Source organism: Oncorhynchus clarkii, chromosome 2 (assembly GCF_045791955.1).
Source record: "Oncorhynchus clarkii lewisi isolate Uvic-CL-2024 chromosome 2, UVic_Ocla_1.0, whole genome shotgun sequence".
NCBI classification, from domain to species: Eukaryota; Metazoa; Chordata; class Actinopteri; order Salmoniformes; family Salmonidae; genus Oncorhynchus; species Oncorhynchus clarkii.
In genome coordinates, this window is record NC_092148.1 from 91210713 (window position 1) to 91238229 (window position 27517).

The 27517-nt window shown below is 43.4% G+C and overlaps 2 protein-coding genes across 3 annotated transcripts in view; one reads left to right on the forward strand and one right to left on the reverse strand.

The window, feature by feature from the left end:
- Positions 1-27517, forward strand: part of LOC139378532 (focal adhesion kinase 1-like) — a 128030-nt gene that overhangs the window by 58781 nt on the left and 41732 nt on the right. Inside the window, exons 9-14 of the mRNA XM_071120794.1 lie at positions 15801-15941; positions 16403-16480; positions 16674-16781; positions 17912-18029; positions 19400-19442; positions 21869-21930. Of these exons, the coding sequence (XP_070976895.1) occupies positions 15801-15941; positions 16403-16480; positions 16674-16781; positions 17912-18029; positions 19400-19442; positions 21869-21930 (550 nt within the window). The remainder of the gene's footprint in view (positions 1-15800; positions 15942-16402; positions 16481-16673; positions 16782-17911; positions 18030-19399; positions 19443-21868; positions 21931-27517) is intronic.
- Positions 3477-11275, reverse strand: LOC139376272 (cytochrome P450 2F3-like). 2 transcript variants are annotated; one of them, XM_071118631.1, is made up of 2 exons: positions 11034-11230; positions 3477-9043 (listed from the first exon to the last, which is right to left on the reverse strand). In XM_071118631.1, exons 1-2 carry the CDS (start codon positions 11079-11081, stop codon positions 7556-7558), a joined length of 1536 nt encoding a protein of 511 aa, XP_070974732.1. In that variant the 5' UTR covers positions 11082-11230; the 3' UTR covers positions 3477-7555. The 2 variants fall into 2 exon arrangements, with proteins under 2 accessions (XP_070974732.1, XP_070974741.1); XM_071118640.1 differs by having other exon boundaries at positions 3486-9043; positions 11156-11275.

Below are 27517 nucleotides of genomic sequence, written 5' to 3' on the forward strand. Positions count from 1 at the left end.
TTACCCCAGAGAATAGGTGTCCCAGTTCTGCACAAACCTCACAGTCCTGTTGGAAACCGTTCCGGTGGAATGGTCAGGCTCTCTCTTCATCCTTCATCCTCTCTGTTTCTGTGTCCCTTACAGGGCTCCAGACTGTGACCATTTACTCACATTTTGTGACCCTTTGACTTAGCTGTACGAGTTAAATGTATTACTAGTCACACTGGTGCGATCTGCACATTCTACCTGGTCACCTCAATCAAAAAGTATTTTGATTTTGTGCAAATAAAACCATGAATTTGTCAAACAGTAAAGTGCATTATCCTCATGACTCCTATAATAAAAGTGTTGTCCCTGCCACTGTGCCCGGCTGCTGGCATGAGCAAGCCTCTCACACTATCTCTCCCCCCTTGTGCACTGCCAAAAATGCCTGCCTCTCCCTCCCACGGATGCTTGCTTCCAGCACACCAAACCCCAACCCCTGTCACTCAAGCAGGCAGCACAGTTCTTCCAAAGATAGTGGAAATAAAGAGGCCTAGAAACTGCTTCTCCATTAGAAATCATTAGAAATCCCAGTTTTTTATGAAAATGAAAACATATCAGTTTATCAAATTAGGTTTTGCCTTTAGATTTCGAGAAAACCCCAAACTGTGATGTTGGGCCTCTGGGTTTAGAAACTCTGTGTTTCCTCGCTGTTTACATTCTCTCAGCATGCACTCAACAGATTCTTCCAAAACAAGAAGGATACCGCTTTCCAGGTTGCTTCTTGATATGAATCCATGTGTTTTCTGTTCTGTACTATTTGTTTGTGTGTCTTGCTCTCTGCAAAGCACTAGTCAGTTAGTCTTAGGAAGCTGGCATATGCCTAAATGAATGCTAATCGCTAAAAGCCATTTAGCTAATGTACTGAGCTAGGGCAGAGCAAATAGGATCTCTAATACAGATTGCTACTAGCCAGCAGTGGTGGTGCTGTAAGTCAGGGTGTTGTTTGTCCAACGGTATGAATTAGAGAGCCTATATTCTTTATATCTTTGCCTAAATATAACATATATCGAATGTAGTTAGGGTCCCCTGGGAAACACTGACCAACACTTTGGTTCCAGTGGTGGTTGGTTTCGTTTAAGATGAGGGAGGATGATTTTTTTTTAATATGCATGACCTTATGTCTGTAACAGTATGTTGGATGACTGTCATTCATATTCCATTCAACCAGCTCAATGTAACATTGCTAGGTTTCAGCAACTTACTACATGGGTAGTATCAACCTATCCTATGAATGAAGGTGTTCATTTCCTTTTATGCCCTGGAACTCAGGGCTCTAATGTCCCTCCAACAGGTCCTAATGGCCTGGTACTCAGGGCTCTACTGTCCCTCCATCAGGTCCTCATGGCCTGGTACTCAGGGCTCTACTGTCCCTCCATCAGGCCCTAATGGCCTTGTACTCAGGGATCTACTGTCCCTCCAACAGGTCCTAATGGTCTGGTACTCAGGGCTCTAATGTCCCTCCATCAGGTCCTAATGGTCTGGTACTCAGGGCTCTACTGTCCCTCCATCAGGTCCTAATGGCCTGGTACTCAGGGATCTACTGTCCCTCCAACAGGTCCTAATGTCTGGTACTCAGGGCTCTATTATCCCTCCATCAGGTCCTAATGACCTGGTACTCAGGGCTCTATTGTCCCTGCATCAGGCCCTAATGGCCTGGTACTCAGGGCTCTACTGTCCCTCCATAAGGTCCTAATGGCCTGGTACTCAGGGCTCTACTGTCCCTCCATCAGGCCCTAATGGCCTGGTACTCAGGGATCTACTGTCCCTCCAACAGGTCCTAATGGTCTGGTACTCAGGGATCTATTGTCTCTCCATCAGGTCTTAATGACCTGGTACTCAGGGCTCTATTATCCCTCCATCAGGTCCTAATGGCCTGGTACTCAGGGCTCTACTGTCCCTCTAACCACTCTAATATCAATGCAAATGCAATGGAAAAATCTAATCAAACACTGGTCATCAAAACAGCATCATGATCATCAATTTGAAGAAAGAAGTGCAAAAGCAGGTTGAAACTGAGTGTAAAACATGGTCGTTGTCGATGTTATTTCATAGCCTATTGCAACGAAATGTACAATGCTTTATAAGGTGATGATTAATTCAGAACACCCATATGCTTATTAGAGTTTATGCATATGCATAGATATTATTAATATGTATAATCTGAATCTGAGGTTTATGAGCCCAAACCTGGAAAAAACGGAATGAAAATGATGATTGTGCTGTTATACAATATATAGCCTACCACATATTACACATGGCAGAAAAACATCAAACAAACTGATATAAGATCTTTGGTATTAATGGGCTCTTCTATACTCCAAAATGATACACATTAGAAAATATGATGACTTGATGAGAGAACAGCCTGAGGTAAGGAATGGAGCACAAGCTTGATTTTTTTTTACTTTCTCAGATCATCAATAGCCTATATTCGATACATGCAGCCAATATATGTTTTGATTTCTAAGACATTCTAAGGTTTGTACCATTCACAGCTAAAGTTGCCAAGTAACTCTAAATCTAATGAATAGGACCTGTTTCAAATTATCACTTTTACACTCAACATAGCCACTTCATATGCACACTCACTCCAGAATGGGAAAAATATCCTTTCTATTTTATTCAGCTAAGTTCAATTATATCCTTCTAACTATTAAATCATATATACAATAATGGCATGGGACTTATAAGCATATCTTGTCAGCTTAATGAACAAGCCTATGGCATGGAGCATGGAGCATAGCCACATAACATACAGTAGAGCAACTCAGATTCTGTTCTTCTGGAATGCTTTTTACTCAGATCATAATGTTTTTTAGACCTGACTACAATAAATAATGGATTTATTGTGATGGTGTATAATAAATTGATTTATTAGACTTTTTAAATTCGGATGTTCCGAAGGCACACATCGACTTGTTTATGTTAATGAACTGTCAACTACCGTGAGACCGGCAGTCTTTTGCATGACAATAACCGTCTGACAACATTTCATGACCGCCACAGCACTAGGCAAGACAAAATATTTAAGTGCCTTTGAACGGGGTATGATAATAGGTGTCCGGCGCATTGTTTCGTGTAAAGAACTGCAAAGCTGCTGGGTTTTTCACGCTCAACAGTTTCCCGTGTGTATCAAGAATGGTCCACCACTCAAAGGACATCCAGAAGTTTTGATACGTATACTGCATCTCTACCTGAATATACGATCTAAGTGATTGATCATTGGTGTTCAGCAGTCATAAAAGTTTGCCTTACTTACTTTAAAGAACTACTAAAATAGTGATTTTGTCAGACAGCATAGGCAGCAGCTCTGTACAGATGAAATTATGAATTGGAATGAAATAATAAAGTCATCAAATAAAACAAACTGAAATATGTTATTAAAGTAAAGTACTGTGAATCCATGATGGTTAATAAGTGATCAGCAGTAATGAGCAGTCACTACCATCATGGGACTTTAATTCATGGTTTTATTCTGTGTTACAGCATTCAACCCACATACTACATTTAATGTTAAAACATTTTTTTACCGTGATTTTAAAAAAAATGATGAAACCGAACTGACCTCAAAAAGCACTAATCGCTCAGCACTATTTTATTTCACCTTTATTTAACCAGGTAGGCAAGTTGAGAACAAGTTCTCATTTACAACTGCGACCTGGCCAAGATAAAGCAAAGCAGTTCGACACATACAACGACACAGAGTTACACATGGAGTAAAACAAACATACAGTCAATAATACAGTAGAAACATAAGTCTATATACGATATGAGCAAATGAGGTGAGATAAGGGAGGTAAAGGCAACAAAAAAAAGGCCATGGTGGCGAAGTAAATACAATATAGCAATCCACTGGAATGTTAGATTTGCAGTGGAAGAATGTGCGAATCCAATTTAATCCAATTTAATTTATATAGCCCTTCTTACATCAGCTGATATCTCAAAGTGCTGTACAGAAACCCAGCCTAAAACCCCAAACAGCAAGCAATGCAGGTGTAGAAGCACGGGGTGCATAGGAGCAAAATAAATAAATAAATACAGTAGGGGAAGAGGTAGTTGTTTGGGCAAAATTACAGATGGGCTATGTATAGGTGCTGTAATCTGTGAGCTGCTTTGACAGCTGGTGCTTAAAGCTAGTGAGGGAGATAAGTGTTTCCAGTTTCAGAGATGTTTGTAGTTCGTTCCAGTCATTGGCAGCAGAGAACTGGAAGGAGAGGCGATCAAAGGAAGAATTGGTTTGGGGTGACCAGAGAGATATACCTGCTGGAGCACATGCTACAGGTGGGTGCTGCTAAGGTGACCAGCGAGCTGAGATAAGGGGGGACTTTACCTAGCAGGGTCTTGTAGATGACCTGGAGCCAGTGGGTTAGGCGACGAGTATAAAGCGAGGGCCAGCCAACGAGAGTGTACAGGTCGCAGTGGTGGGTAGTATATGGGGCTTTGGTGACAAAACAGATGGCCCTGTGATAGACTGCATCCAATTTATTGAGTAGGGTATTGGAGGCTATTTTGTAAATGACATCGCCGAAGTCGAGGATCGGTAGGATGGTCAGTTTTACGAGGGTATGTTTGGCAGCATGAGTGAAGGATGCTTTGTTACGAAGTAGGAAGCCAATTCTAGATTTAACTTTGGATTGGAGATGTTTGATTTGAGTCTGGCAGGAGAGTTTACAGTCTAACCAGACACCTAGGTATTTGTAGTTGTCCACATATTCTAATTCAGAACCGTCCAGAGTAGTGATGCTGGACGGACGGGCAGGTGCAGGCAGCGATCGGTTGAAGAGCATGCATTTAGTTTTACTTGTATTTAAGAGCAGTTGGAGGCCACGGAAAAAGAGTTGTATGGCATTGAAGCTCGTCTGGAGGGTTGTTAACACATTGTCCAAAGAAGGGCCAGAAGTATACAGAATGGTGTTGTCTGCGTAGCGGTGGATCAGAGACTCACCAGCAGCAAGAGCAACATCATTGATGTATACAGAGAAGATGTCGGCCCAAGAATTGAACCCTGTGGCACCCCCATAGAGACTGCCAGAGGCCCGGACAACAGGCCCTCCGATTTGACACACTGAACTCTATCAGAGAAGTAGTTGGTGAACCAGGCGAGGCAATCATTTGAGAAACCAAGGTGTGGTGATTGACAGAGTCGAAAGCCCTGGCCAGGCCAATGAATACGCCTGCACAGTATTGTTTCTTATCGATGGCGATTAAGATATCGTTTAGGACCTTGAGCGTGGCTGACCGGGGTAGTTGACCGGGGTAGGGGTAGCCAGGTGGAAAGCATGGCCAGCCGTAGAAAAATGCTTATTGAAGTTCTCAATTATAGTGGATTTATCGGTGGTGACAGAGTTTCCTATCCTCAGTGCAGTGGGCAGCTGGGAGGAGGTGTTCTTATTCTCCATGGACTTTACAGTGTCCCAGAACTTTTTTGAGTTTGTGTTGCAGGAAGCAAATTTCTGCAGGAAAAAGCTAGCCTTGGCTTACCACGGGGTTGTTCGATGCTAATGCAGAACGCCATAGGATGTCCAGAGCACAGCTGGGGGCAGAGGGTGGTCTATAGTAGGCGGCAACGGTGAGAGGCTTGTTTTTAGGGAGTTGGATTTTTAAAAGTAGAAGTTCAAATTGTTTGGGTACAGACCTGGATAGGAGGACAGAACTCTGCAGGCTATCTCTGCAGTAGATTGCAACAGCCGGCCCCCTTTGGCCGTTCTATTTTGTCTGAAGATGTTGTAGTTAGGGATGGAGATTTCAGAGTTTTTGGTGGTCTTCCTAAAGCCAGGTCGAACATGGCTAGGACATCCGGGTTGGCAGAGTGTGCTAAAGCAGTGAATAAAACAAACTTAGGGAGGAGGCTTGTAATGTTAACATGCATGAAACCAAGGCTATTACGGTTACAGAAGTCATCAAAAGAGAGCGTCTGGGGAATAGGAGTGGAGCTAGGCACTGCAGGGCCTGGATTCACCTCTACATCACCAGAGGAACAGAGGAGGAGTAGGATAAGGGTACGGCTAAAAACTATGAGAATTGGTCGTCTAGGACATCCGGAACAGAGAGTAAAACGAGGTTTCTGGGGGCAATAAAATAGCTTCAAGGTAAAATGTACCGACAAAGGTATGGTAGGATGTGAATACAGTGGATGTAAACCTAGGCATTGCGTGATGATGAGAGAGATAGTGTCTCTAGAAATCATTGAAACCAGGTGATGTCATCGCATGTGTGGGTGGTGGAACTGAGAGGTTGGATAAGGTATAATGAGCAGGGCTAGAGGATCTACAGTGAAATAAGCCAATAAACACTAACCAGAACAGCAATGGACAAGGCATATTGACATTGATGAGAGGCATGCTTAGCCGAGTGATCATAAGGGTCCAGTGAGTAGTAAGGTTGGTTGGGGTCACGGCGATTCAGACAGCTAGCCGGGCCATCGGTAGCAAGCTGTCAGAGGATGGAGGCCTGTTTTTAGCCACCTTGTGCGTTTCCGTCGGTAGATTAGTGGGGTTCCGTGTGGTAGAGGGGCCCAATACAATTGGCAAAATAGATATAGTTATAGTGACCCAAGAAAATTGTCCGATAGACCTATTCAGATAGCAGCCGATAAGACAGCTAACGATTAGCGGGCCCTCAGATGGACATTCAGGTAACGTCGCGACGGAGAGGCCAGTTGGATAACTCCCTTGGGCAGATAACGTCGCTAGTCCAGTCGTGAAGGCCAGGTGGGGCCACGCGTCGGTCCGAATAGGTGATTGTAGCCCAGGAGTGGCTGATGGAACTCTTTAGCTGGCTAGCTCCGGAATAATTGATGTTTGCTCCGGGACCGACGTAGGCAATAGTCACTCGGATAGCAGCTAGCTAGCTGCAAGATCCAGGTGTAAATGTCCAGAGCTTGCGGTAGAAATCTGGGGATATGGAGAGAAAATAGGTCTGGTATGCTCTGGTCTGAGTCGCGTTGTACAAAACTGGCTTTTTGAGCTAAAGGATAGCTGATGACCACCAACCATGGTTAGCTGAATACTAACGTTAGCCAGTAAACTGATGCTAGCTTCTGGCTAGCTTCTATTGTGGATTTCAGATTTGGGGTGAATACTACTTTTTTTTTTTACTTGGTGAGGTGGGTTGCAGGAGAGTGTTTTGAAGTTGAGATTTTTAGAGAAAAAATATATATAAAGATATGCGAAGAAAATATATAAATATATATATACACGGGACACGACAAGACGAGAACAAAGAGGACTTCACTCCCAGGACCCTGAGTTTCTCCTGATCCACCTATACTGACCAGAAAAATCTCCAAGCATTCGTTGTTAAAGAACACACATCACAAAGTATCACAACGCATCACATTGTCATGAAAAACAAACAAAAAAACAGACACCCGTCCCTCAGTGGAGGCTGCTGAGGGGAGAACGGCTCATAATAATAATGGCTGGAACAAGCTTATGAAATGGCATCAGACATGTGGGAACCAACCTCCTGTGCTGTCCCTACCTCCCTCATCTCTACTCCTCCTGTGGTCCGGCTGCAATTCCCCTCCTGGTCAGCGGGGTGTAGCGATGAGCTGGTAGTGACGCGGCACGTTAGTGAAACTGCTAAACTCTGGGCTGAGGTCAATGCTGTCAGGTCCTCCAGGGCAGGAGAAGGAGAAATGTTGCAGCAGAGACACCAGGAACAGAAAGATCTCCATACGAGCCAGAGACTCTCCCACACAGGCACGCTTACCTGCAGAGAAAGCCAAGAAGGCGGGGTTCTTCTGAAAGTTTCCGTTCTGATCAAGGAAGTGATTGGGATTGAAGGTTGTGGGCGTGGCCCAGTGGTCCTGGTCTCTCAGAACAGAGTGCAGCATCGGAAGGATCACGGTGCCCTGAGGGATAGTGTACCCTCTGAATGAGATATTCTTGGTGGCATAGTGCGGGAGGTTCAATGGGGCGATGTCCAGGAAGCGCTGCACCTCGTGGATGACGGCTTCTGTGAAGGGGAGGGACTTCCTGTCCTCCATCTGAGGGACGCGCTGTCGGCCAATCACTGTGTCGATCTCCTGCTGAACGTGCTCCTGAATGTCGGGGTATTTGAGGAGCAGCATGAAGGCGTATCTGAGAGTGGTGCTGGTGGTCTCTGTTCCTGCAAGGAAGAGGTCCAACACTGTGGACACCAGGTTCTCGTAATGGAACTCAGAGGAGGACACATCCTTCTCCTGGTTGAGTCTGGTGAGGAAGCAGTCTGTGAAGTCTCTAGGGTTGCCTGGGTCAATGGTCTCCTGGTGCTCGTGGATCTTTTTCATCACAAAACCTCTCAACTCGTCCATCTGGCCGAACACGACTTGCTGCCGACCAGGCAGGTGTTCCATCAGCCAGGGGAAGATGTTGTACAGCTGTCCACAGGGGCTGCTTCCAAAGCGCAGTACAGCTGAGATGATGTTGAGCAAGTGCAAGAAGTTGTCATCGTCATAGCCGAAGCGCTGGCCGAACACCAGGGAGCAGATGACGTTGGACGCGGTGCGACTCAGGAATGGATGAGGATCGAAGGGCACGGCTTTAGTGGCGTCCAGACTGTCTATGAGGTGTTGGCTCTCCTCCTGTACCCACTCCTCCATCCTCTTACGGCCCATCCCAAAGTCTCTCAGTGTGGTCAGGGTGAAACGACGCAGCTGGCGCCAACGCTCCCCATTACTGATGGCCAGGCCGTATCCCCTGGTAACAAGGACCAGGAAGGGGACAGGAGCTCGTCCTGTGAAATCCTCAGCCTGGTCCACCAGAGCCTCCTTGACTGCCCCGTACCCCACCAGCACCACGGCTCGCTGGGGCCCAAGATACACTGTCATCACTGGCCCATACACACCACTCCACTTGGTGAGGGTCTTGAAGGGGGCCTGTTTGTCAATCTGAAGCAGGTTGCCTAGAAGCGGCAGGGCGCAGGGTCCTGGGGGTAGATGGACATGTCTCTGTCTCCTCAGCCTGAACAACCACAGTAGAAGCAACAACACCAGGCCTCCCAACACCACGCTCCTACACATCTCCATTGTTCCAGCCTGCAAAACAAACAACAACGTCTCTTGTTAATGTTCTTCTTCTTATGTAGTACTATATTGCATCACTCCAATATTGTATCCTTCTGCGCGGCAGGATGCATTCAGAGTAAGAATTTTCTGATTAGTCCTCTGTACCGGGTTATGTTGCGGCTGACCCCCCCTTAAATAGCTGCAGCGGCACTACTTTCACCTCTTCTCTTTCTCTGCGCATTCCTGAGACGATTTTCTAGGTAAGAGCTGTATCTTAGTGTATAGGGCAGACGTATACCCACAGCTATTCAATAGCTTGGAGCAGCTAGCTAGCCTCTCCATCTGGGTGCTCTGTTGTCCCCCTCCAACCCCCATCCTCTTTTCCCTTAGGAACTCACATACAGCTCTATTACACTGCCGGTGTTACACAGAGAGAAACTACCATGTCCAGTATGGTGTTTCGCTGTGAGAAAGGCAAGGTGTCTCTGTCCACAGGCAGCGGCCTGCGTCTCAGAAGGCGGAGCCCAACAGTCAATCTGAAACACACACTGCCAATGCTGCCGTCCCATACATAGAGACATTAAACACTGGACACCTCCTTTTATACTGTTTTCACACTGTGTGGGGCTGGGGCAATGGACACTTAATTTCACAGACGCAGCCAATGCAAAAGGTTTTATCGGCTTTCGTTTGCTAGGGTGAGAGCGTTCTGGGCCAGGGCCTACCTGAACAGACTCTCATGTTGTTACTGCAGCATTTCGGCTGGCCGGCAGGCCTTTGCCTTTTGCTGTGGTGGTGCATTCTTTTGGAGGAGTTACTACCTCGTGGGCCCTGCTCAGACTTCCCCTCTTGGACATTTGCGCCTCGGCCAGTTGGGTGCTGTCTAGCACATGTTGACCCCATCTATGTGGTCAGGAGGGCTGTTCATGGTGTTGTATCTGCTTCCCTGGGAAGGGGCGGAGGGACACAGCAACCATGACTGCTCTGAGCTCAGTCCGGACTGGACTTTGCTCTTTGTCTGGCCAAAGACTAGTTCACTGATAAATCTGGTAATGTGATACCATATTGGAGTGATCCAATATAGTGCTACATAACAAAGGCTACGTACAGTATGTAACCATGGTCATGGGAGGTATTGGATTACTCCAATCCTTTTTGTCGGTGATCTACTGCGCCTCGAATAAGGACACGAGGTGGAAGTGGTGCGACTGCAGCTATTTAAGGGGGGCAGCCGCAGTACCATGGTTGTGGTCAATCCTACAAATTCAATTCTAATTCAATTCTCTCTCCCTGTAAATTACATTCAATTCAATTCAAAATTCAGGTCAGTTTTTTAATTTGGAGATAATTAAATTCCTCAAAATTCCAGTGTTTGGTAAATTCCAAGAATTGAATTCCCAATTCAATATTTTCCACAACAATTCCACAAATTCAAATTTAATTCCCTCAGGCTTTCAAGCTCATCATGTCACTGTTCAGACAGCCTACAGTAGCTATACTGAAAATATAGGAATACATTCTTAGAAAAAAGGTGCTATCTAGATCCTAAAAGGGTTCTCCGGTTGTCCCAATAGGAGAACCCTGTGAAGAACCATTTTTGGTTCCAGGTAGAACCCTATTGGGTTCCATGTAGAACCCTTTCCCCAGGGTTCTACATGGAACCCAAAATAGTTATACCTGTAACCAAAAAGGGTTATCCTACGGGGACAGCCGAAGAACCCTTTTGGAACCATTTTTTCTAAGAGCGTAGATTATTATCCCACAGAACATTTTGATACTATGTGCATTAATTCCATTAACTGGGAAATGTAAAATATTAAATTCCAAAGATCAAATGTTTTTTAAATTATAATTCACTTCCAATTTAAAAAAAATCCAAACGGTCTAATTTCAATTCAAGTCAAATTCCATAACTAAAAAAAAATACAAAATTGAATTAAAAAAAATTATCCACTTCAGGAGTGAATGCAAGAATTGAAATGGAATTTCTAATTAAATTGGAATTGACTCCTGGACTAACCTGAAAATCCTTACTCGGAATGTATCCTGCGGCACGGAAGGATACCATATTGGAGTGATCCAATAGCTCATCACGTGTTTACATACTTAATCTTCGTTGTTGTTGTTTCTTCTTTAACCCACCTATCTATCTTTAGTGTTTTCCTTCTCTCTGTGTTGCTCTCTGTCTCTGTTGCCTGCCTGACTGTGTGTGTGTGTGTGTGTGATGCAGATGTTTGCAGAGATAAGGGTGTGTGTTGGAACTTACTGTACTGGAACAGAAGTGAACAACGGATTATGTGATTGGCTGCTGAGTCGTGCTGACATACTTTACACAGATTGCACCTTCACCCCAATCCCTTCCTGCTTTTTAGAATCTGAGACCAACATTAACAAAGCAGATGACAGTGCAGAAATCACCAGGAGTGGAAAGGACTAATATCTAATACTTTGTTTGTCTCGGTTTAAAAACTTTTATTTGTATTTTTTATTAAACACATTTATTAAACACATGTATTTGTTCCCATATTCCTAGCACGCAATGACTACATCAAGCTTGTGTCTCTACAAACGTGTTGGATGCTTTCGCAATTTGCTTTGGTTGTGTTTCAGATCATTTTGTGCCCAATATAAATGAATAGTATTGTAAACACTTTTATTGTAAATAAGAATAGATATATGTTTCTGAACACTTCTACGTGAATGTGGATACTACCATGATTATGGATAATGATGAATGAATCGTGAATAATGATGTGTGAGAAAGTTACAGACGTACAAAGATACTACCCCTTACCCGGTTCACTTCCATGCTCACCGAAGACCGTGATAATACTCCATTCTGCTGGCTGTTTGAGACGCTTTAGAAGCCACGTTGATGGCATGGACAGAATCCACTTTGAGAAGCAACTTCTTGTCCTCCTTCCATTGTTGATAGCCGTGGAAGTTCTCAGAGATGAAATGTGCCCCTCAGATTGCTGATTGACAATTAGACGCCCAATTCGCCCGCCTCATTCTCACAAACTTATTAGGACGTTTTTCCTTGTGTACAAAAAACTTCACCAAACTATAAACTTCACTAAACACTAAAAGGTTGATCAAAAAGGAGATGAGTAAAAATGCAGTTGATAGCTTGATACTGTTACTGTCTTTACACGTACGAACAAACCCATGAGGGCGGACACGAAGGCTGAGCTTGGCTTTGTATTGCCCCACCGTGTGACCCAGGAGGACACGAAGGCTGAGCTTGGCTTTGTATTTCTCCACCGTGTGACCCAGGAGGACACGAAGGCTGAGCTTGGCTTTGTATTTCCCCACCGTGTGACCCAGGAGGACACGAAGGCTGAGCTTGGCTTTGTATTTCCCCACCGTGTGACCCAGGAGGACACGAAGGCTGAGCTTGGCTTTGTATTTCCCCACCGTGTGACCCAGGAGGACACGAAGGCTGAGCTTGGCTTTGTATTTCCCCACCGTTTGACCCAGGAGGACACGAAGGCTGAGCTTGGCTTTGTATTTCCCCACCGTGTGACCCAGGAGGACACGAAGGCTAAGCTGGGCTTTGTATTTCCCCACCGTGTGACCCAGGAGGACACGAAGGCTGAGCTTGGCTTTGTATTTCTCCACCGTGTGACCCAGGAGGACACGAAGGCTGAGGTTGACTTTGTATTTCCCCAATGTGTGACCCAGGAGGACACGAAGGCTAAGCTTGGCTTTGTATTTCTCCACCGTGTGACCCAGGAGGACACGAAGGCTGAGCTTGGCTTTGTATTTCCCCACCGTGTGACCCAGGAGGACACGAAGGCTAAGCTGGGCTTTGTATTTCCCCACCGTGTGACCCAGGAGGACACGAAGGCTGAGCTTGGCTTTGTATTTCCACACCGTGTGACCCAGGAGGACACGAAGGCTGAGCTTGGCTTTGTATTTCTCCACCGTGTGACCCAGGAGGACACGAAGGCTGAGGTTGACTTTGTATTTCCCCACCGTGTGACCCAGGAGGACACGAAGGCTAAGCTTGGCTTTGTATTTCTCCACCGTGTGACCCAGGAGGACACGAAGGCTGAGCTTGGCTTTGTATTTCCCCACCGTGTGACCCAGGAGGACACGAAGGCCGAACTTGGCTTTGTATTTCCCTACCGTGTGACCCAGGAGGACATGAAGGCTGAGCTTGGCTTTGTATTTCTCCACTGTGTGACGTTGACTGTACGGCGTTATTGGATTGTTTCAGAAGATAGAGCTGATTTGAAGAAAACCTCAAGCACAACTTTTAGAACAACATTACAATATTATTAATATTGATTTAAGAGTTTGTAATTTGTAATGTTTTCTTTTGGTGCTCTAAGTTACTATTAAAGGTGTTTCTGGCATTGAGAAATAGGTGCTACACTCACATTGATGTGAATCGACATGTTTTCTGTTCTGTGCTATTAGTTTATGTTTCTTGCTCTCTGCAAAACGCTGGTCAGTTGGTCTTAGGAAGCTTTTGTAGGCCCGCGGATCAATTTCCCAAAACGAAAGAAGAAAAGAAATCGGGGTCTCAGTTAGAATTGTAGAAAAAACAAGGTGCCATTTCTAAATGTGGTTGTGCATCAGCAGTTATCCTCTTGTTATGTCAGTCACTGACAGTCATTCAATTAGCCCATGTCCGCTAACCATTTTAGCTTGGTAAGTTAGTCTAGCCAGCAATCTAAACTTAGTAGTAATCATGGTCGAATTACCGCCCGGGTAATGATTTAATGAGTTGGGGTGAGTTGTATGCCTCCCCCAGTGCTATAATTTGGTTAGTTAGTTGTTATAGCGGGTTAGTTTAATGAGTTGGGGTGAGCTGTATGCCTCCCTCAGTGCTATAATTAGGTTAGTTAGTTGTTATAGCGGGTTAGTTTAATGAGTTGGGGTGAGCTGTATGCCTCCCCCAGTGCTATAATTTGGTTAGTTAGTTGTTATAGCGGGTTAGTTTTATGAGTTGGGGTGAGCTGTATGCCTCCCCCAGTGCTATAATTTGGTTAGTTAGTTGTTATAGCGGGTTAGTTTAATGAGTTGGGGTGAGCTGTATGCCTCCCCCAGTGCTATAATTTGGTTAGTTAGTTGTTATAGCGGGTTAGTTTAATGAGTTGGGGTGAGATGTATGCCTCCCCCAGTGCTATAATTTGGTTAGTTAGTTGTTATAGCGGGTTAGTTTAATGAGTTGGGGTGAGCTGTATGCCTCCCCCAGTGCTATAATTTGGTTAGTTAGTTGTTATAGCGGGTTAGTTTAATGAGTTGGGGTGAGCTGTATGCCTCCCCCAGTGCTATAATTAGGTTAGTTAGTTGTTATAGCGGGTTAGTTTAATGAGTTGGGGTGAGATGTATGCCTCCCTCAGTGCTATAATTTGGTTAGTTAGTTGTTATAGCGGGTTAGTTTAATGAGTTGGGGTGAGCTGTATGCCTCCTCCAGTGCTATAATTAGGTTAGTTAGTTGTTATAGCGGGTTAGTTTAATGAGTTGGGGTGAGCTGTATGCCTCCTCCAGTGCTATAATTTGGTTAGTTAGTTGTTATAGCGGGTTAGTTTAATGAGTTGGGGTGAGCTGTATGCCTCCCCCAGTGCTATAATTTGGTTAGTTAGTTGTTATAGCGGGTTAGTTTAATGAGTTGGGGTGAGCTGTATGCCTCCCCCAGTGCTATAATTTGGTTGGTAGAATATATTTCTATTCTGATTTCAGATTTAAATAGCAGAGAAGTAGACTAAGTTTTTCTGTACGTTTTTGGGAAAGAGGTCAATTCTGAAAACAAACGTTTATATTAACAGTTTTGCACTTTTCATGTAGCCTCATTTGGGCCAGCTAATAGCCTTTCCACCGATCACGCAACATTATGGACTAAACGTTCAAATCCTGTTGCTGCAGGATTATTTAGCTTCGGCGATACTGGTCAAATTACGATCCCACATCTGTATGTGTAAGACACAGCAACTGAGACTAACTGGTATCAGGCTTTGATTTATGAAACACCATGAATGATACCGAGACGCAACTGAAAATGGATGGTTCACTCAGTAGGCTTTGTACACTAATTGAGCAGACTGACAGAGATGAATTTGTTGTGTAGAGATGTGCACAGGAGAGCACTCATACAGGATCCCAGAACCCATCATGTGACTAATTACCTTGATTTTTGTTATCCATTTAGGCGGTTCATAATTGATGCTCCTCCAAGTTAATATTTGCATAATTAGAACATCTTGTTTTTTTACCCATTTCAGATTCGTGTAAATGCTTTCAAGGATCAAATGAAGTGTCGTCATCCTAGAAAATCAGATTAGATTCAGCAATTTGTCTTTTCCACTTTTTGAATTTCAAAGCATAGATTTGTGATTTGTTTGTGATTTTCCTTTGGAATGCTTGTAATTAGTGGGAGTGATGGGAGGAGAAGGTGATGAGACAGATAGAGTTTCTGCTTTCACAGGATGCAGATGATCTTATTGTCATGACTCATTATTGGGCTGTGGTGTCAGAGGCTCCTGGTGTGGATGTGTCTATGAGTCATCTGATAGGATGCTGAGGAATGACTCTTCTAAGGAATAATAATGCTTAGAGTTGACTTTGTGTTGAGAGTCAATCCAAACACGTACTGTGTGATCATTTAGTTGTGTTGATGATGTTTTGATAATCACTATTTGTAGGTGTAGCCTTATAATTGATAAGGATGTTCCATTTTTCCTACCCTCAGTCTTTATTTGTTGTTAGTAACTTTCTTCTTACCAAGACATGTAGGAGTCCTTACCCTTTGTATCTCTCTCTCTCTCCACTCTCCAAGGCTAAACCACTAAGGAAACTCATCCAGCAGACCTTCAAACAATTTGCCAACCTAAACGATGAACAGAGCATTCTCAAGTTCTTTGAGATCCTGTCTCCTATTTACAGATTCGACAAGGAATGTTTTAAATGTGCCCTTGGGGTAAGTAGGCTAGTGATAGAGGTTTCACCATCCCACTGTGATAACGCTTGGCTGTCCTCAGGGAAACCCTGGCTGGCAGGGTTCCAGATAGGAAGAGATCAGCTCAGTAGTCTTCATGACGTGTTTCACAGTGACACCTGCTGGGCATATCAAACACTGTTGCTTCTTTCATCTGTCTCTCTGACTGTCTGTCTGTCTGTCCTGCCTGTCTCTCTGTCTGTCTGTCCTGCCTGTCTGTCTGTCTGTCCTGCCTCTGTCTGTCTGTCTGTCCTGCCTGTCTCTCTGTCTGTCTGTCTGTCTGTCTGTCCTGCCTGTGTCTGTCTGTCTGTCTGTCCTGCCTGTCTGTCTGTCTGTCTGACTGTCTGCCTGTCTGTCTGCCTGTCTGCCTGTCTGCCTGTCTGTCTGTCTGTCTGCCTGTCTGTCTGTCTGTCTGTCTCTGTGTCCATCTCTCTGTATTCTAGTCCAGTTGGATTATTTCTGTGGAGCTTGCCATTGGACCTGAGGAGGGCATCAGCTACCTGACAGACAAAGGCTCAACTGTGAGTACTGCTGAGTTATCAAGCCTTTCCTTGATTCACCTTTTATTCACATTCTTCTGTACATTTTGTACAATTACATTTCCTACCCAATTCAGGTCTTATTCAGTCGTTCAGTGACGTTCAGGCTAGCCAGGAAGATGATAACCACCATGGATGTTTCATTCTGTGCTTTCTGTTCTGTCTGTGTGTTCAGCCGACACATCTGGCCAACTTCACCCAGGTACAGACCATCCAGTACTCCAGCACGGAGGACAAGGTGCGCCAGGGGATGCTGCTGCTCAATGTGGCTGGAGCCCCTGAGGTACTGTGTGTGTGTGTGTGTGTGTGTGTGTGTGTGTGTGTGTGTGTGTGTGTGTGTGTGTGTGTGTGTGTGTGTGTGTGTGTGTGTGTGTGTGTGAGCATGTATGAATTCAGTAACATGCCCTGCAGTGGCCTCGGTGAAGTTATTTCCAGCACTGTGGCTGGTTGACAGATGAGGAACTCTGAGCAGTAAACACTTGATTGACCACTAAGGGATTCTCCTAGGGAAGAAGACGCACCCCTGATACTAGCAAAACAGACTCCTCCCTGCATGGGTTCTTTGATGGACTGTGTGTGTGTGTTCGTCCTCTCACTTCTCTCCTTTGATGTGCTGTGCTTTGTCCTAACTGGAGGTCTCAGCTGGAGGAGGTAGCCCTCCTGATGAAGCCTCTTTGTTGTCTGACGGTCTGTCTTTCTGACTGTCTGTGTCTGTCTGTCTGTCTGTATTTCTGTCTGTCTGTCTGTCTATCTGTCTGTCTGTCTGTCTGTCTAACTGTGTCTGTCTGACTGTCTAACTCTGTCTGTCTGTCTGTCTGTCTGTCTCTCTCACTCCCTCTTGGAGTGACACCAAACACCTCTGTCTGTCTGTCTGTCTGTCTGTCTGTCTGTCTGTCTGTCTGTCTGTCTGTCTGTCTGACTGTCTGTCTGTCTGTCTGTCTGTCTGTCTCTCTCACTCCCTCTTGGAGTGACACCAAACACGTCTGTCTGTCTGTCTGTCTGTCTGTCTGTCTGTCTGTCTGTCTGTCTGTCTGTCTGTCTGTCTGTCTGACTGACTGTCTGTCTGTCTGTCTGTCTGTCTGTCTCTCTCACTCCCTCTTGGAGTGACACCAAACACGTCTGTCTGTCTGTCTGTCTGTCTGTCTGTCTGTCTGTCTGTCTGACTGTCTGTGACTGTCTGACTGTGTCTGTTTGACTGTCTGTCTGTGTATCTGTGTCTGTCTGTGACTGTCTGACTGTGTCTGTTTGACTGTCTGTCTGACTGTGTCTGTTTGACTGTCTGTCTGTGACTGTCTGTCTGACTCTCTGATTGTGTCTGTCTGTCTGTCTGACTCTCTGACTGTGTCTGTCTGTGACTGTCTGTCTGACTGTGTCTGTTTGACTGTCTGTGTGTGTATCTGTGTGTGTCTGCAGCCTCTGACGGTGACCACAGCGTCTCTGAACACGGCAGAGAACATGGCGGACCTGATAGATGGATACTGTCGCCTGGTCAACGGAGTCTCCCAGTCCTTCATCGTCCGCGTTCAAAAGGGTACGCTAACGCTGCTGCTGACACCTTTACACTGAGTGGAGGGGTTTTACACACACCCACAATAACAACAGGATCTGGATAATAACAAGGCCGACACAGAGAGAGAGGGAACGTCTGAAACACTAACACTGCTGCTGACACCTTTACACTGAGTGGAGGGCTTTTACACACACCCACAATAACAACCGGATCTGGATAATAACAAGGCCGACACAGAGAGAGAGGGAACGTCTGAAACACTAACACTGCTGCTGACACCTTTACACTGAGTGGAGGGGTTTTACACACACCCACAATAACAACAGGATCTGGATAATAACAAGGCCGACACAGAGAGAGAGGGAACGTCTGAAAAACAGTGAGCAGACATTCCCCTTTTCCTCTATGTAGTGGACGTTCAGACTGACATGCTGCTGTGTTGTGTACTGTGGACAATGGACATGACTGTGTTAGAGCAGTGGTGGAAAGAGCTCCAGACTCCACTGCTCTGAGCCTGGATTGTAGGGTCACAGATTGATAGATGTAATAGGATTTATTTAACCTTTAGTTATACAGGTGTGTCCATGAAGAACACATTGTTATTTACAATGACGACCTGTCAAACACATCAATACACATCAATTACACGATACACATCTATATACACATCAATTACACGATACACATCTATATACACATCAATTACATGATACACATCTATATACACATCAATTACACGATACACATCTATATACACATCAATTACACAATGCACATCTATATACACATCAATTACACGATACACATCTATATACACATCTATATACACGATACACATCAATACACATCAATTACACAATACACATCTATATACACATCAATTACACAATACACATCTATATTCACATCAATTACACGATACACATCTATATACACATCAATTACCAAATACACATTTATATACACACCAATTACACAATGCACATCTATATACACATCAATTACACGATACACGTCTATATTCACATCAATTACACGATACACGAAAAGCAAACCCAAAACCCAAAAGGTAAGACATAATCATATGAAACATACACATTCGTCAGTAAGTGAGCCCACATTCATCCACGACTTCATATGTTTTGTAACAGATTTTAATTTCAGATTATAGGTGTGGTGATAATGTTGTAATTGGCATAATGTTTTTCCAGTAAGACTCTTCTCTGCTTTAGGCTCATAAATGAAAGAATGTTACATATTTGATGTCTCATATTATGAAATGATATTAATAATGATGCATGTGTGACTGTGGGCATTAGAATGGATCCTGTTGATGGACTGTAACTGTACTGCTAACCCTACATATAACTCCCTCTAACAATCACCAACAGAGGGAGAGAGAGCGCTACCTTCCATCCCAAAGTCCACCCCGAAGTAAGTACATGTCTCTCTCTCTCCTCTATATCTCTCTCCTATCTCTTCTCTCTCTATCCTCTATCTCTCTCTCCTATCTCTTCTCTCTTTCTCCTATATCTTCTATCTCTTCTCTCTCTCCTATCTCTTCTCTCTCTATCCTCTATCTCTCTCTCCTCTATATCTCTCTCCTATCTCTTCTATCTCTTCTCTCTCTATCCTCTATATCTCTCTCTCCTATCTCTTCTCTCTTTCTCCTATCGCTTCTATTTCTTCTCTCTCTATCCTCTATCTCTCTCTCCTCTATTTCTCTCTCTCCTCTATATCTCTCTCTTTCTCCTATCTCTTCTCTCTCTCGCCTATCTCTTCTCACTCTTTCCTATCTCTCCCCTCTCTCCTCTCTCTATATATCTCGGCTCTCAATTCAATTCAATTCAAGGGGCTTTATTGGCATGGGAAACATGTCTTAACATTGCCAAAGCAAGTGAAGTAGATAATACACAAAAGTGAAATAAACAATAAAATGAACAGTAAAAATTACACATACAGAACTTCCAAAATAATAAAGACATTACAATTGTCATATTATGTACATATACAGTGTTGTAACAATGTACAAATGGTTAAAGTACACAGGGGAAAATAAATAAGCATAAATATGGGTTGTATTTACAATGGTGTTTGTTCTTCACTGGTTGACCTTTTCTTGTGGCAACAGGTCACAAATCTTGCTGCTGTGATGGCACACTGTGGGATTTCACCCAGTAGATATGGGATGATGGCACACTGTGGTATTTCACCCAGTAGATATGAGAGTTTATCAAAATTGGATTTGTTTTTTAATTAGTTGTGGATCTGAGGGAATTATGTCTCTCTAATATGGTCATACATTGGGCAGGAGGTTAGGAAGTGCAGCTCAGTTTCCACCTCATTTAATGGGCAGTGAGCACATAGCCTATCTTCTCTTGAGAGCCATGTCTGCCTACGGCGACCTTTCTCAATAGCAAGGTTATGCTCACTGAGTCTGTACATAGTCAAAGCTTTCCTTAAGTTTGGGTCAGTCACAGTGGTCAGGTATTCTGCCGCTGTGTACTCTCTGTTTAGGGCCAAATAGCATTCTAGTTTGCTCTGTTTTTTTGTTAATTCTTTCCAATGTGTCAAGTAATTATATTTTTGTTTTCTCATGATTTGGTTTGGTCTAATTGTGCTGTTGTCCTGGGGCTCTGTAGGGTGTGTTTGTGTTTGTGAACAGAGCCCCAGGACCAGCTTGCTTAGGGGACTCTTCTCCAGGTTCATCTCTCTGTAGGTGATGGCTTTGTTATGGAAGGTTTGGGAATCGCTTCCTTTTAGGTGGTTGTAGAATTTAAAGGCTCTTTTCTGGATTTTGATAATTAGTGGGTATCGGCCTAATTCTGCTCTGCATGCATTATTTGGTGTTCTACGTTGTACACAGAGGATATTTTTTGCAGAATTCTGCATGCAGAGTCTAAATTTGGTGTTTGTCCCATTTTGTGAAGTCTTGGTTGGTGAGCGGACCCCAGACCTCACAACCACAAAGGGCAAGGGGTTCTATAACTGATTCAAGTGTTTTTAGCCAGATCCTAATTGGTATGTTGAATTTAATGTTTTTTTATGTCCCTCTATCTCTCCTCTCTATATCTCTCCTCTCTATCTCTCCCCTCTCTATCTATCTCTGCTCTCTCTATCTATCTCTCCTCTCTCTCCTCTCTATATCTCCTCTATCTCTCCTCTCTCTATCTCTCCTCTCTATCTCTCCTCTCTCTATCTCTCCTCTCTATCTCTCCTCTCTCTATATCTCCTCTCCTCTCCATCTCTCCTCTCTCTATCTCTCCTCTCTCTATCTCTCCTCTCTATCTCTCCTCTCTCTATCTGTCCTCTCTATCTCTCCTCTCTATCTCTCCTCTCTCTATATCTCCTCTCTATCTCTCCTCTCCTCTCTATCGCTCCTCTCTCTATCTCTCCTCTATATCTCTCCTCTCTATATCTCCTCTCTATCTCTCCTCTCTTCTCTATCTCTCCTCTCTCATCTGGAAAGTTTCTTCCAGGCAGCATATCATGTTTCAGTCAGGTGCTCTGAAAACCAACACAAGCCTTGCTCCCCTCCTACTGCTTCTTTTTGGCAGAATCATGAGGAATTTCTCTGACCCTGTTTTGAGTCCCCGCCCCTCTGACCCCCCAACCCTTTAACCATATCCTATTGAAAGTGCTGATGGGCCTACTTATCGGGATCCCCCTGCAGCACCCCTGCCAAACATGCCCTGCCAGTGAATGGAATGGTCCTGGAACTGTCTGTAACAGAGCCCAGTCATAGTGCCACAGTGTGGACAGGCCAGTCTGTCTTTCTGTTCTGTTGTCTGGTGACTGGAGAAACCATCCTTTCACAGGGAAATGTACAGCACTCATCTGTTCAAACCTGTATTCCACAGAGTCTCCAACCATGAGAAGCGTCTGGATGGGGGGGTCCGGACAAGGGTTGCATGTGTCTCAGGTAGGACCTTCTCACTCTCTCTTTTCACGTCTCCTGGGTTTGGGGTCGGAAGAGGTTTGGGGTCGGATGAGGTTTGGGGTCAGATGAGGTTTGGGGTCAGATGAGGTTTGGGGTCAGATGATGTTTGGGGTCAGAAGAGGTTTGGGGTCAGATGAGGTTTGGGGTCAGAAGAGGTTTGGGGTCGGAAGAGGTTTGGGGTCGGAAGAGGTTTGGGGTCAGATGAGGTTAGGTATTGTACTGGGACTGTGAAGCTGTTGATACGTTGTCTTGTTGGTCTTTGCCATGGTAACAAAACAGTTTTCCACACAGAAGCCTTTACTGAAATGAGTATCTGCCATGTTAACTATCCCATAATTGACTGGTTTATTAGTGCATGCAGTGGTGACAGACAGGATGCAGAGATGTCAGTAGAATACTTGTGATGATTGACAGCCCATCAGTCAGCTAGATGTCTGACATGTGCTTTGATATGAGCACTCTGATGCTCCGGTGGAGCTGAACACATAGTATGAGTAGAATAGTGAAAGTACATATGGCTCCCTCTTCCTACACAATGTTCACCACATCCTAGTGGGCTGTTGAAGCACCATACAAGCTACATTACATTTTTATAGTCTTCTGGTCCTATCTGGCAATGCCTAGGTTGAGTCCCAAATGGGACCCTATCCCCTTTATAGGGCACTATTTTTTACCAGGTTCCATAGGGATCCGGTGATGTGGTTTGTTGGTTATCTAGCTGATATATTGGTGCAGTCTGGCCTAGATTTAGGTTCACATTTTGGGGGGGGGTTTAATTTATTGGTACCTGTAAAACATCACTATGAATCAACCATCAGTCTGTTATCAGACGGCTCTATAAAACATCACTATGAATCAACCATCAGTCTGTTATCAGACGGCTCTATAAAACATCACTATGAATCAACCATCAGTCTGTTATCAGACGACTCTATAAAACATCACTATGAATCAACCATCAGTCTGTTATCAGACAGCTCTGTAAAACATCACTATGAATCAACCATCAGTCTGTTATCAGACGGCTCTGTAAAACATCACTATGAATCAACCATCAGTCTGTTATCAGACGACTCTGTAAAACATCACTATGAATCAACCATCAGTCTGTTATCAGACGGCTCTGTAAAACATCACTATGAATCAACCATCAATCTGTTATCAGACGGCTCTGTAGAACATCACTATGAATCAACCATCAGTCTGTTATCAGACGGCTCTGTAGAACATCACTATGAATCAACCATCAGTCTGTTATCAGACGGCTCTATAAAACATCACTATGAATCAACCATCAATCAGACGGCTCTATAAAACATCACTATGAATCAACCATCAGTCTGTTATCAGACAGCTCTGTAAAACATCACTATGAATCAACCATCAGTCTGTTATCAGACGGCTCTATAAAACATCACTATGAATCAACCATCAGTCTGTTATCAGACGGCTCTATAAAACATCACTATGAATCAACCATCAGTCTGTTATCAGACAGCTCTGTAAAACATCACTATGAATCAACCATCAGTTTGTTATCAGACGACTCTATAAAACATCACTATGAATCAACCATCAGTCTGTTATCAGACCACTCTGTAAAACATCACTATGAATCAACCATCAGTCTGTTATCAGACGGCTCTGTAGAACATCACTATGAATCAACCATCAGTCTGTTATCAGACGGCTCTGTAAAACATCACTATGAATCAACCATCAATCAGACGGCTCTATAAAACATCACTATGAATCAACCATCAATCAGACGGCTCTATAAAACATCACTATGAATCAACCATCAGTCTGTTATCAGACGACTCTATAAAACATCACTATGAATCAACCATCAGTCTGTTATCAGACAGCTCTGTAAAACATCACTATGAATCAACCATCAGTCTGTTATCAGACGGCTCTGTAAAACATCACTATGAATCAACCATCAGTCTGTTATCAGACGGCTCTGTAGAACATCACTATGAATCAACCATCAGTCTGTTATCAGACGGCTCTGTAGAACATCACTATGAATCAACCATCAATCAGACGGCTCTGTAAAACATCACTATGAATCAACCATCAATCAGACGGCTCTGTAAAGCATCACTATGAATCAACCATCAGTCTGTTATCAGACGGCTCTGTAGAACATCACTATGAATCAACCATCAATCAGACGGCTCTGTAAAACATCACTATGAATCAACCATCAATCAGACGGCTCTGTAAAACATCACTATGAATCAACCATCAATCAGACGGCTCTGTAGAACATCACTATGAATCAACCATCAATCAGACGGCTCTATAAAACATCACTATGAATCAACCATCAGTCTGTTATCAGACGGCTCTATAAAACATCACTATGAATCAACCATCAATCTGTTATCAGACGGCTCTGTAGAACATCACTATGAATCAACCATCAGTCTGTTATCAGACGGCTCTATAAAACATCACTATGAATCAACCATCAGTCTGTTATCAGACGACTCTGTAGAACATCACTATGAATCAACCATCAGTCTGTTATCAGACGGCTCTATAAAACATCACTATGAATCAACCATCAGTCTGTTATCAGACGACTCTGTAAAACATCACTATGAATCAACCATCAGTCTGTTATCAGACGGCTCTATAAAACATCACTATGAATCAACCATCAGTCTGTTATCAGACGGCTCTGTAGAACATCACTATGAATCAACCATCAGTCTGTTATCAGACGGCTCTGTAGAACATCACTATGAATCAACCATCAGTCTGTTATCAGACGGCTCTGTAAAACATCACTATGAATCAACCATCAGTCTGTTATCAGACGGCTCTATAAAACATCACTATGAATCAACCATCAATCAGACGGCTCTGTAGAACATCACTATGAATCAACCATCAATCAGACGGCTCTATAAAACATCACTATGAATCAACCATCAGTCTGTTATCAGACGGCTCTATAAAACATCACTATGAATCAACCATCAATCTGTTATCAGACGGCTCTGTAGAACATCACTATGAATCAACCATCAGTCTGTTATCGGACGGCTCTGTAGAACATCACTATGAATCAACCATCAGTCTGTTATCAGACGGCTCTATAAAACATCACTATGAATCAACCATCAGTCTGTTATCAGACGACTCTGTAGAACATCACTATGAATCAACCATCAGTCTGTTATCAGACGGCTCTATAAAACATCACTATGAATCAACCATCAGTCTGTTATCAGACGACTCTGTAAAACATCACTATGAATCAACCATCAGTCTGTTATCAGACGGCTCTATAAAACATCACTATGAATCAACCATCAGTCTGTTATCAGACGGCTCTGTAGAACATCACTATGAATCAACCATCAGTCTGTTATCAGACGGCTCTGTAGAACATCACTATGAATCAACCATCAGTCTGTTATCAGACGGCTCTGTAAAACATCACTATGAATCAACCATCAGTCTGTTATCAGACGGCTCTGTATAACATCACTATGAATCAACCATCAGTCTGTTATCAGACGGCTCTATAAAACATCACTATGAATCAACCATCAGTCTGTTATCAGACGACTCTATAAAACATCACTATGAATCAACCATCAGTCTGTTATCAGACGACTCTATAAAACATCACTATGAATCAACCATCAGTCTGTTATCAGACGGCTCTATAAAACATCACTATGAATCAACCATCAGTCTGTTATCAGACGACTCTATAAAACATCACTATGAATCAACCATCAGTCTGTTATCAGACGACTCTATAAAACATCACTATGAATCAACCATCAGTCTGTTATCAGACGACTCTATTAAACATCACTATGAATCAACCATCAGTCTGTTATCAGACGGCTCTGTACAACATCACTATGAATCAACCATCAGTCTGTTATCAGACAGCTCTGTAGAACATCACTATGAATCAACCATCAGTCTGTTATCAGACGACTCTATAAAACATCACTATGAATCAACCATCAGTCTGTTATCAGACGGCTCTGTAGAACATCACTATGAATCAACCATCAGTCTGTTATCAGACGGCTCTGTAGAACATCACTATGAATATACTACCAGTCTGTTATCAGACGGCTCTGTAGAACATCACTATGAATCAACCATCAGTCTGTTATCAGACGGCTCTGTAAAACATCACTATGAATCAACCATCAGTCTGTTATCAGATAGCTCTGTATAACATCACTATGAATCAACCATCAGTCTGTTATCAGACGGCTCTATAAAACATCACTATGAATCAACCATCAGTCTGTTATCAGACGACTCTATAAAACATCACTATGAATCAACCATCAGTCTGTTATCAGACGACTCTATAAAACATCACTATGAATCAACCATCAGTCTGTTATCAGACGGCTCTATAAAACATCACTATGAATCAACCATCAGTCTGTTATCAGACGGCTCTATAAAACATCACTATGAATCAACCATCAGTCTGTTATCAGACGGCTCTATAAAACATCACTATGAATCAACCATCAGTCTGTTATCAGACGGCTCTATAAAACATCACTATGAATCAACCATCAGTCTGTTATCAGACGGCTCTGTAAAACATCACTATGAATCAACCATCAGTCTGTTATCAGGCGGCTCTGTATAACATCACTATGAATCAACCATCAGTCTGTTATCAGACGGCTCTATAAAACATCACTATGAATCAACCATCAGTCTGTTATCAGACGACTCTATAAAACATCACTATGAATCAACCATCAGTCTGTTATCAGGCGGCTCTGTATAACATCACTATGAATCAACCATCAGTCTGTTATCAGACGGCTCTATAAAACATCACTATGAATCAACCATCAGTCTGTTATCAGACGACTCTATAAAACATCACTATGAATCAACCATCAGTCTGTTATCAGACGGCTCTGTAAAACATCACTATGAATCAACCATCAATCAGACGGCTCTATAAAACATCACTATGAATCAACCATCAGTCTGTTATCAGACGGCTCTGTAGAACATCACTATGAATCAACCATCAGTCTGTTATCAGACGGCTCTGTAAAACATCACTATGAATCAACCATCAGTCTGTTATCAGACGGCTCTATAAAACATCACTATGAATCAACCATCAGTCTGTTATCAGACGACTCTATAAAACCACTATGAATCAACCATCAGTCTGTTATCAGACGACTCTATAAAACATCACTATGAATCAACCATCAGTCTGTTATCAGACGGCTCTATAAAACATCACTATGAATCAACCATCAGTCTGTTATCAGACGACTCTGTAAAACATCACTATGAATCAACCATCAGTCTGTTATCAGACGACTCTGTAGAACATCACTATGAATCAACCATCAGTCTGTTATCAGACGGCTCTATAAAACATCACTATGAATCAACCATCAGTCTGTTATCAGACGACTCTGTAAAACATCACTATGAATCAACCATCAGTCTGTTATCAGACGGCTCTATAAAACATCACTATGAATCAACCATCAATCAGACGGCTCTATAAAACATCACTATGAATCAACCA

Bases quoted from the DNA above. Each gene is read 5' to 3' on its own strand.
- LOC139376272 (XM_071118631.1), bottom strand. From the start codon at position 11,081: ATGGTATCCTTCCGTGCCGCAGGATACATTCCGAGTAAGGATTTTCAG. The intron at 9,044-11,033 runs GTTAGTCCAGGA...TTTGTTTTGCAG, and splicing joins TTCCGAGTAAGGATTTTCAG to GCTGGAACAATGGAGATGTG.